Consider the following 12,322-nt stretch of genomic DNA (forward strand, 5'->3'; position numbering starts at 1 on the left):
GGATCTCTACTATAATCTCTTTAATGATTTCTCCCAGGAGTGCTAGGAGTTATTATGCAAGCAGTTCTGCAGGTGACTCATTGATATCCCCTAGATGGCTTTGGAGATCAGGCCAATTTAAAGCCTGCTTATGGTGGAATCATGTCTCATGTCTTTTTTCAGCTCTGTCTGGCAAACAGCTCCCCCTGGCTCAAAGAATCGTTGTCCAGCTGACTGCTAGCAGCAGAGCAGGGCTCCCACAAAGAACAGAACACAGGATAATTGTCCCAATCACTCTGTCCTGGGGATGAGTCTGTCTAAATTGAAGAGTTTATGATGCCACAAGCTAGTATATAGCTCTGTAGCCACCTCTGCAGTGGTGGCTGAGACCATCTGTCACGCAGAATCTGCAGACATCAATACTATTGTTATCTTAGGCACTAGGATTTTATTTTCCTCAATACTTTATTTACGTCATTGAACAATATTGAATTTTCTTCTGCCTGACTTGGGCTGTGAGATGGAATCATGAGCAGGTGCTTTAAATCGTTCTCTTGATGATTGCTTGTTTCTATTTCTGGTATCGTTTTATCTCTGAAGTACTGCTTTGGGTTTTCAATTTTGCTGCTCAGACCTGTGTTGCTCTTCACTGCGGAAGTTTAAGCGAGTCTCTGAGGCATGTCTTGCTACTTTATTCCTTGTTTCTAATGTGTCAGGCCAGGTTAGGCAGCAGCCTGAGGGGGCTACAGCTTGTTTTGCGGAAAGTTTCAGAACTACGCAAGTTCTACGGACTGATGCGGTCAAAGAAAGAAGAAAAGTGAAAAACCTTTTTAACCACCCTCTAAAAGAAAGAGAATAATACTCAGTGTTTTTGTCTTCCAAGATTTTTTTTGGCCCAGATTCATCAAACAATCATTATCTTTCCTTTATTTAACATACTTTGTCTCTTTCACTGTTGTTGAGGAAGAAAATTTCTAAACATGCTTTGGGTCTCATACTAAAGGTCATTCACTCACAGATACATAACTGGGTTCCTCGTTAAGGTTAGAACCCCTGCCATAGATTACTCCAGCTTCTTATATTTTACCTGATGTAAAATTACTTACTTATTATTATTGTTCTTGTTATCAATTATTCACTTTTTAAATATATCTACCTTTAAAGTCTCAAAGGTGAGGAGGCTATGTCTGTCTTATTCACCATTGTATCCCCAGGAGAACAAATAAGTAATGTATGTCTCAGCTGAACTGATTACACTTTTATACACCACTCTTCATATCTGATTTTTAATTTCACACAGTTCATTAACATTTAGCCCCTCTTTGCCAACCACTATTTTATAGCTGCACAGAGCAAAACAGCCCACTTTACTTCCTATGTGCAGTACTTGTTGGTCATCTTTTCTGTTTCCATCCACATAGGTTTCTTCATCTCATATCTAAAATATAAGGTAGAGAATTTAATTATTCTGTTGGCCAATAGTTTTAATATTGGTAAACACTAAAAGCTTGTTTTATATATTGTGAATATGTGATCAAGAAGTTTTAAGTTTCTAGCAATTCAGCCAAAATTTCTCTCATCTAAGAACATAGGATTATTAATTTATACTCATGAGGCTTTCATCTATTCAATTAAACAAAAATAAATATTTATTTAATATTTAATATTAGTTTGCTGAGGCTATTCTAACAGAGTTCTACAAACTGAGTGGTTGAAATAACAGAAACTTCTTATCTCACAGTTCTGGAGGAGAGAAGTCCAAAGTTGAGGTAGTTGTTCCTTTTGATAGCTCTGAGGAAAAGATTTGTTCCAGGCCTCTCTCCTTGGCTTGTAGATGGCTGTCTTTTCCCTATGTCTCCTCACATTGTCTTCCTTCTATATATGTTTGTCTCTGTGTTCAAATTTCTCTTTTTTATAAGGACATCAGTATATTAGATTAAGGTCCACTCTAACAGCTTCATATTAACTTGATTCCCTCTGTAAAGATATTATCTCCAAATAAGATCATATTGTGATAGATGGGGGGTTAGAAGTCCAACATATGAATTTTTAGAGGACACATTTTTTTTTTTTTTTTGGTGGTACGTGGGCCTCTCATTGCTGTGGCCTCTCCCGTTGAGGAGCACAGACTCCGGACGCACAGGCCCAGCAGCCATGGCTCACGGGCCCAGCCGCTCCACGGCATGTGGGATCTTCCCGGACTGGGGCACGAACCCGTGTCCCTTGCATCGGCAGGCGGACTCTCAACCACTGTGCCACCAGGGAAGCCCCCTAGAGGACACATTTTAAGTCATAACATATGTATTATATCATTAGAACTAATATTTAGACCCTAGGGAATTCATATTTTACACTCTCGTTGTGTAGACCAAACTAATGCTCATTAAAGAGAAGTATATGATACAAAGAACTATACATCCAAGAGCTAAAATTGTGTAGAATATATGTTTATACTAGAGGAGTTCAGAAATTAAAAATAAAAATAGCTGTGTGCACTGGAGTAATCAGGAAGCATCCGAGACTAATAAAAATAAAAGCTTAGTAAAAATAAAGCTGGATTTTAATAAAAATAGAGTTTAGTTAAGTATAAAAGATGGAAAAAAGCATATAATGTAGGAGATATGGGTGAAAGCACAGAGGTATGAATGATTAAAAATGTAAGACATATTCATGTCAGAGTGAGTAGATGATCTGGCTCAGGTAGAGGAAGTATGTTGAGGAAAAATAGGAAAGGAGGTTAAATTAGATTAAAAATGGAGGTTATGCTAAATGGAAGCCGTTTGGGGATTTGAAATCTTGGAAGCAGAGTTTACATTTTATGAGAATATGAAATAGGTAGTTCTTGAAATTTTTTGAGCAGGAGATTGACAGTGAGTGTGGTAGAATGCAGAAATCTTCACAATCTTTTACTTCTCCCCACATCCATATACTTTGTAATGTGACTTTGCAGTCCCCCACCCCATTAGGGGGTGAAGACTATTTTCTTTTTCACTGGACTCTGCTAGTCCAGTGACTTACTTTGACCAATAAGATGTGGCCTAATTAACACCACAGCAGTTTTGACCCTGGCCTAAAATTAATGGTTGTGTATACTTTCTCTCCCTCTGTCTCTCTCTGCCTCTCTGTCTCTATCTTTGTCTCTCTCTCTCTCTCTCTCTTGTGTTTTATCACCACTTGAAGAAGCCTGGTATAACTTGCAAGAGGATGAGGAACCATGTGAAAGAAATCCACTACAGGCAGGGTCATTCTTGATGACTAGTCCCCAGCAGGCCATTCATTTACCCGCAGACAGCAGACACATGAGTGAGCCCAAGCAAGATCAGCCTAGTCAGATGCAGGCTAGAAAGGCCTTCCATCTATGCACAGAATCATGAGCAATAACAAAAACTTAATATTTAAAACATTAAGTTTTGCAGTTGTTCATTAGGCAGTATTATTGTAATAGAAAACTCAAATGGTGACATTTGATTAATTAAAGAAGGATGAATCAGGCAGCAAATATAGTATGGATTGGAGTGTTTGTGTGCATAGGTAAGAAGTAGAGGTGGACAATTACAGTAGGGAGTAATAGTTAAGAAACTGACCTAAGAAGGAGCTCCAACTAGGACACTTGTAATTGAGGTACATAGTAAGGCAGTCATGAAAAGCATTTTGAGAAGACTGACAAAGCTTGTGAATTAAAAAAAAATGGTAGGTAAGAATTAAGGAATTTTATTTTTCTTTTTGCCAAGTTGTATAGATATACTTTTGCTATTTCCTTTAGAGATATTTCTACAGTGATTTTTTAATGGCTCAAATGAGAACTTTCCTTAAGCTGTTTCTTTCATCAGTTCGTCAAAATATACCTAGTGGTTTTGGGGTTACAAGGATAAAAATTTTACCACATTCTACAAAATATGTGGCCACAGTAAAATATTTTACAAAAATAAAGCCTTTGCTTGGGATGATTGGTTTAAAATATACACACCAAAGATACTCCACTGTCAGGGAAAGCAGGTGGATTTTTGTTACTGTAAAAACTAAGAGGTTACATAAGAAAACTTTGGTCTTTCAGTTAGTAGAATTTCCACATGCTCCAGTTCCCGATTATGTCAAGGATAAAGCAAGATTAAACCATTTTCTGTCCAGCTCTTTGGCTTTCTGCCAAAATCATAGTGCTTCCTCATACCTGTCTTCTAACCTAAGCTAAATCCTTCCTACAACTCTTTTAAAGAATGTGCTACCCAAAGAGGGAAGGATCTTATAAAACAAGCATAGGAAGCACAGCCACATACATAACAACAATGAGAACATGTACTGTTTTTTTCTTCAATGGTCAAGGGTAACAAGAAGTGGAGATAAAATTTTGAATATTTGGATAGTTTAATGTTCATGAACATATGTGTCAAGGATAAAAGGGCAATCTTTTTAAAAACGTTATTTTTAAACATATCTCATCAGGTAATTAGGTAATTTTACATTATTTAGGTCTATGTTAATATATATAATGTAACTTTCTTTCACCAAATCTTAGAAAAATCATGATGTCTTGTTCATAAAAACTCCTCTCAGGCAAAGAATCCATTAAAACACAGAACAAACAAGTGGTTGCCAGAGGGGAGAGGTGAGGTGACAAGTGAAATAGGTGAGGGAGATTAGGAGGCACAAAGTCCCAGTTACAAAATAAATGTCATGGGAATGAAACATATAGCATGGGGAATATAGTCAATAATTTGTAACGTCTTTGAATGGTGACAGATGATAACTAAAAAACGTATCACGGTGATCCTTTTTTACTGTATAGAAATGTTGAATCACCATGTTGTGCACCAGGAGCTATCATAGTGTTGTAGGTCAATTAAACTTAAAAAGCAAACAAACAAATAAATAAACTCATAGAAAAGGAGATCAGATTTGTGAAGTGGTGATGGGGAGAAGGGGAATTGGATGAAGGTGGTCAAACGGTACAGCCTTCTACCTATAAGATAAATAAGTGCTAGGGATGTAATGTACAATACAATAAATATCATTAACACTGCATTAACTTACATATGAAAGCTGTAGGAGAGTAAATCCTAAGAGTTCTTATTACAAGGACAAATATCTTTTTCTTTTATTTCATATCTATATGAGATGATGGATATTCACTAAACTTATTGTGATAATCATTTCATGATATATGTAAGTCAAATCATCATGCTGTACATCTTAAACTTATGCAGTACTGTATGTCAATTGTATTTCAATAAAACTGGAAGAAAAAATAAAAATAAAACAAAAATCATTAAATTTAAGTAAAAATTAACGAGTGAAGAGGAACAGATAAAGTAGAAATGATGTCGTCTTTGTCTCCCTTTGGTTCTTTAGTTCTTGTGATTCTCCAAAGATCTACATCTATACATCAGCTTTTATTTTGTTCAACAGAGGTGCTGTTTAAAGATGACAATGTGGAAACATCAGGAGTCCTAATGAGTCAGATGATAATGCATATAACTTTCACACAGATCTGCATCACTGTGAAGGATTCTTGCTGAGAAACCTTACATAATTAATAACTGATACCAGTATACAACACTTACCTATCACTGGGTCTGCCTTTGTATGCTTTATTTGAATTAAGTTACTAGAATTACCTTGAAGATATTCTGTTTTTGACTTGTGGTGTTTATTTTATGATCCACCATATCTTTTTTGTTACAGATGAGAACTTTATATGGAAAAGACTAATTACCATGACCTTTGCTGATGAAATGACTCATATTTGTAAGGCTTGTTCTCAATAATATTTGATGATTAACACACACACACACACAGATCATATTTTTTCATATTAATAATATAGAATTATTTCCAAGACCTCCCATCTATTTACTTATTCTTTATGTTCCAATTTTTACTTATGAAAGATTCAGTATCAACAGACAAAACTATAATAATTAAGTTTTAGCAGTTAATTTTTCTTTCTATAAATGTATGTCTTCTGTGGTTGATAATGTACATGAACTTTTATTTATATAAGAGATAGGCACTTGCCCATAATGTTGTAAACATGTATTGTTTAAGTAATCACAAATTATTTTCATATGTAATCTTTACAATGAATGAGATACAATGGGAGATACAAAGCCAATTGATAAGATTGTGTCAGATGTCATTTTTTTTTACTGAGACCTGTTGGCTTTTCAGATTTTTAGTAGATTCAATGTTTCTTTTCTATTATTTTATGATATATGTTCTTAAAGGCTAGGCAACTATAACTTATTTGTGGATATATCCAGTGAAAGCCTCTGGAATATTTTAAATATTGTTAAGGTATAGCCATTTCTTCTTTCAAATTGTCTTATACATGTCCCTTCCTCTTAAATCATGGAGGTGTAATTACTGTAATCGAAATCTGTATTATCACTCACTTAAATTTCCACAACAGTTTCATGATACTTAGTCCCCATTATCTGACTCATCTTACAGATCCATCCAGCATAGAGAGCCTACTAGGTCGGTTCTGTAAAAACTGCCAAAAATAGTCATTCTAAACACAACTTTCATTGTGACTGTCTTATTCAAGAACCAACATTCATTTAAAATTATTTACTGCATAATATCCATGCTCTTTTGAATGATTTTCAAGCTATTACAACCCAACCCTAAACACAGGCTTTGGCTTCACACCAGGCCATGCTCTCTCATGACTGGGGCTTTATCAGACTCCTTCTCTTCTTCAGGTACCACACCCACCTGTGCCACTGGAGTTCTTTCCTGGGTTTCCTCCTTAAAGTAGTCTTCCTTCTCACCTCCACACACACCCATCCAAACTCTACAGATATTTGCAGACGTGCCATCTCTTCACGAAACACACTCACAAACCAGTATTAATTTCTCTTTCAGTTCTCCAAACAAACATCTGTATAGTCAGAACCTTGACAATAAACTGTTTTTATTTTTTTAATAGATTTTATTTATTAAAGTTAATTATTTTATTTATTTTTGGCTGCATTGGGCCTTTGTTGCTGCACGCAGGCTTTCTCTAGTCGCAGCAAGCAGGGGCTACTCGTCATTGCGGTACACAGGCTTCTCATTGCGGTGGTTTCTCTTGTTGCAGAGCACGGGCTCTAGGCGTGCGGGCTTCAGTAACTGTGGCATGCAGGTTCCAGAGCCCAGGCTCAGCAGTTGTGGTGCACGAACTTAGTTGCTCCGTGGCATGTGGGATCTTCAAGGACCAGGGCTTGAACCTGTGTCCCATGCATTGGCAGGCGGATTCTTAACTACTGCGCCACCTAGGAAGTCCAAACTTTTCATTTAGACGTGATGGTTTTATCTCTTCTATTAATCTGTGATTAAGGATATAGCAAAGACACTTTCTGACCTAATTATTTTGTAAAGTTGAGTTTTTAATAGTGATGGTGCTAAATCATATCCTCGGTCATTTATTAAATGATAAGTGACCATGAAGTTTTCTGGCATTGATGTTCTATGATTCAATGATTCAAAACCACTTGTCTCCATCTTTAGAAAATATTAACTTCAAAATTCTGCCCTGCCTGCTGCTGCCCCCCTTCCGCTCTTTCACTGCAGGGGGCCCGGGTTCAACCCCTGGTCGGGCAACTAAGATTCCCCCAAACCGCGCAGCACGGTGAAAAGAAAAAAAGAAAAAAAAGAAAAGAAATGAGGATACTGCAGGTGTTGCCTATGTACTGATAACTGAACTTGGAATGTTTTAGCAGAATATATTCTGAAAGATTTAAAATTGTGAATAATTCTGCAATCTCTGGATCTCTGGGCTGCAGCTTCATTGAGGAATCATTAGTTGTATGACCACTACAGAGATATGAGACCAGCAAAATATAAAATTTGAGATACCCTAAAACCAACTATACTCATCCTTCTTGAGAGCAAAATACATCCTGGGGACTTGAGAAGCTCTGTCTGATGAATTCGGGAATTTTGGATATGGTATATGCTACTGCTTATTTTTTGTATCCTTTGTGAATCTCTGCAAAGCTTGTATTTTATGTGAGTCTGTTTGCTGATTTGGGCATCTGTGATTCAATTTGTACAGTGTTTTACATTTTGAAAATTAAAACTTTATAAAAGTATTGTGGGGTAGGTAGCACATATCATTAGCCACGTTTTATAAAGGAACATGCTAAGGTGATGATAGTAGAGGTAGGAAATCTAGAGCAGTAGCAACTATTTATTTAGCTCTTAGTATATATCAGTGTTCTAGGCCCTTAATTAACTCATTTATTTTGCAGTTATCCAGCATGCAGAGGACTATTTACTTGAAACTAACAAAGCTTAAGATTCAAAATCCTCTTTCACAGGCACCATCTAAGACCTTAGAGAGCTCCTAGAAATATGTTCATGTGGTCATATGATTGGTAAAATTTGCCAAAGATTCTTTAACTATGATCAGATAAGAACATAATCTTTGCACTCCAACTTCCCCTTGGCATTCTTTCTTGTATTGGGTGGTGTGGAAGGAACCTGTAAGGAGGAAATTTAATTAGGGATTCTTTTATTTGGGGTTTGTGGAATATGCTTACATGGTGGAATATAATTATGTGGCTTGCAGTTATTATTTACTTATAATTAATGCCAGTATTCCCAGTATAGAAATGACTTTCTGGAATAACCCTATCACCCACTGTTATGATAATGAAACAGAATTTATACCATAGTATGCATGTGTTTTATGGTGCCCAGAATCTGAAATCTAGTGATAGTGGAGGAGAAGCAAGGTAAAAAATGTACAGAATCAGAGGCTATTCTGTGGAAAATTTTCACAAATTTATAGTGTGAAGTATAGTATGAAGGAAATATAAAAGAGCTTTTCCTGAATTTAAAATCATCTAAAATTAAAAAATACTCACCAATAACAGTATGTGACACTGAAACGTCTCTAAGCTATTGATAATAAGAATTTTTAACCCAGCATGTTAGAGAAACTTATTATTTCCATAAGAAATTTAAATTAAAAAATTCTCATTTGAAGAGGCACTCAGAGATTTCAGCCAAAAAATATAAATAAATAAATAAGTAAACAAATAAACACATGGATAAAAGTGTTACAGAAGTACTTCAGAGAATTAAATAATAAAAACAATATTTTCCTGGATATTCTGATACTTTTGGTATAGGTCCAGTTTTTAATTTAATGATTTGTTATATTTTTACTTCTTCTAAATAGTAACTTTTGTATTTTTTATTTGTAATTTTGTATTATTTTTTTAAAGAGAATTGTACCAAACTTTACGTGCATCAGGCCCAGGACGTACCCATGTCTGCAAGGTCAATAATATTCTCCATAATTTGCACATGAATAACTTATACATGCTGGGCCAAGACTAGAATGTTGTATAATATGGTTTTTCCTTTCCACTATCTTCCTTTTGTCCAGATTAAATCAATTATAAGAGAGAGAAAAAAATTTGATACTATGCAGAAGATCATATCCATACATGAAAGGTATAGAAAAGGATAGGTGATTTAGTTATTTATGCATTAATTCTACTGAGTGCCAAATTTGAAGCCATTTTTTTTAAATGGACAAATGCAGCTTCCCCAATGCAGGTCAATGTGCAAAATATTCTCTCATTGTTATGCATTCGTTAAAGTAAATACTCTTGTTGTATGGGACTCCTCTTGATAGACAATATTATTTTATGGATGATTTAGAGACTATATTTCAAATAAAAGTTCTGGAAATTCTTTTAATGATGAAATTGTGAACATATGTTTTAGACTTTCTAAAACATTTAATTATGAAAAACATTTCTTTGAAATTTTAAATATACCCTATCTCTATTTTGTTAATAGAGTATTACCATGTGGTGTTTTTATTTTAGAAATGTGGAGAATTTAAACAACTAATCTCTGAAGGATAACATTCTTTTTCAAAAGTGTAAAACTACTCTAACCTGGATGGTCAAGAAACAAAACTGAAAGCATTTTCTGCAATAGAGAGTAATTTAAAACCTGTTTAAGAAAGAGAATGACCAATCCAGGTAGACAAGACTTGAGTTTATTTATACGATTCATATCTCCCTTCTTGAAAGGACATTTACAAACTTGATTTCAAAAATAAAAGAACTTCTGAATGACAAATGTTCACGTTTTAATTTCAATATTACAGGTATGTTCTTTTGTGATAAATTATCAGTTGAAAATGTTCCAGTGAAATCTGCTATCAATTAACTTAACACTTCATATAAGAAATAATAAAACATTTATTTTCAAGTCTTACATATATTACTTAAAATAGATACAAAGTTCAGTGTGTAATTTTTAAATTTTACTGCTATTTCAAGCTACCTGAAAGAAAATGCCTTAGTGGAAAAAAATGTTTTGATTGTTTTTACTAAGTATGACTTTTAAAACAAGCACTGTTAGTAACAGTGCACCCATATGTTATTTAGCAATTAGGTAGGTCAAATAATGCATGATATTATCTTGAAAGAAAAGAAATAATAGTTGCTGGGCAGGTGCAGGTAAAATAATATTTGGAGACTATTATAATATGCAACTTAGAATCAAATTCAAGGAATTGATTAAAAATATAACATTGAACAAATTCATAAATAATTGTTTAGGTTCCATCTTTTAATATTAACCTCACTGGTTGAAGCACACTGAAAACAATAAGGTAGTAAAAAAACTGTACATCTGATGGATTGCTTGATGGAGGCATCAATTTGTTAAAACAGCTTCTCATACATATTTTCCTGTCCAAAAATATAAACTTGCTTATTTTCCACATATACAAATATCCTGTGAAATCCTGGACTCTGAAAAGAAAAAGGTTGAGGTATAGCATTGAATAAAGCATTAAAATGTATGATGTTTTTGGCTGAAATTCAGCAAAATTACGATCAGTAGAGAAGAGTTGATCGGAGTGTGCTTCCAAAGTCTTCCAGGTTTAGCCCTCTGAGAAATTTGTTGGCGACATCAAATAATTGAACTCTTCAACATCAATATATACAAAGGCATTTTATTATTCATCAAAGAAAGGGAATTAGAGTCATCAGAAATTGCAACTTTATTTTTTCATGATACATGTATTTATTGCCATCATAGTTCTGCAGTTGTCATAAAATTAGAGTCAGATGGAATTCAGAGACACATGCAAGTTTTGGAAATGGACACATAGATAACAGTATAGAACTGTACATAAAATAATTACAATTTATTAAACACACTGTTTTAGCACATCCTTGATGGATGGGAATGAGCACCATGTCTTTTATGAATATATATTTTTCTCTTTTTTTTTCCTACAGCACCAAAGAAATCCAAATAGGAAAAGAAGAGATGAAAATTGGGAATCAAGAATAAGGCCTGTTTCCATCTTAGCCACACTATCTTATATTTTTATGATTTTCAAAGCTTTTTTCATGTGATTCTGCTCCCACAAGGGCATCGATATTTCCTAATTGGTACATATATATGTAGCAAGTTATTTTCTACACCATTCTTATTCAAAACTTGCATGTGGCATAAAATGGGTTGGTGGCACCAAGGTATATTTTCTGTTGATTTCATATGTTCTTTGTCCTAATCTTAGCCAAGAAAACAAACAGGACCAACTTCAAATCCAAACTTCTGATTCTGATCACCAAAGTCATTGATCATTACATCAACGATAGGTACTTGGTCAATTTTTGGTGTATTGATTTCAATCACAGTCTTTTCATAGCCTTTTCTGGACTGTAAAGTTAAGCAGAAATAAAAAGTTATACAATCATTTTATATTTTTAAGATATGTTATTTTTTCTTAAGCTTCTGAGTGGACATAAGAAGATAAGAAAGAAGAGAGTGGAAAACAAATTTGCCATTATCTTTGTAGTAATTAGCTCTTTTGTTATCACTGATGTCATATGTAGTTTTAAATTTTGAAAGTTGACCGTAATTAATACTTAGCCATAATTACTCAAGATAATGCTCTAATATACTGCACAGTTGGAGAGAATCTTACTGAACTGAAAAATACATTTTAACATGAAAACTGATATTGGTACTGGGTCATACCGTTACATAAATAATATATCCTTACCATTATTATAATAATTCTTATATGTATATATACACACACATAAATATATATGTATATACACACACAGACAAATTTGCTAAGAAAAATTTGAACACAGTATAGGAATTATAATGCAATAAGTCTAAAGCTGAAGCATTTCTATTACTATGTATTAATTTTATGAATAATTATCAATACATTATATTGGGAAATCCTAAACCCTTTCTCCTTTTACATGCATTGTGGTCTCTTCTTTGATCTATGTGTAACCTACTCACTTTGTTTATTTGTAATTGTGACTTCTCTTCACTCATCAGCTGAGACAACAAGCTTTTT

The 12,322-nt window shown here is 34.2% G+C and overlaps 1 protein-coding gene across 4 annotated transcripts in view; it reads right to left on the reverse strand.

The window, feature by feature from the left end:
- Positions 1-11,514: 11,514 nt before the first annotated feature.
- COL11A1 (collagen type XI alpha 1 chain) overlaps positions 11,515-12,322 on the reverse strand; it is a gene marked incomplete at both ends in the record, with an annotated part of 206,353 nt that continues 205,545 nt past the window's right edge. For all 4 annotated transcript variants that reach the window (XM_079696519.1, XM_079696517.1, XM_079696520.1 and 1 more), the window contains one exon: positions 11,515-11,661. In XM_079696519.1, the coding sequence (XP_079552645.1) occupies positions 11,515-11,661 (147 nt within the window). The remainder of the gene's footprint in view (positions 11,662-12,322) is intronic.

This window comes from Hyperoodon ampullatus (genome assembly GCF_949752795.1).
Source record: "Hyperoodon ampullatus genome assembly, chromosome: 2".
Lineage (NCBI taxonomy): Eukaryota > Metazoa > Chordata > Mammalia > Artiodactyla > Ziphiidae > Hyperoodon > Hyperoodon ampullatus.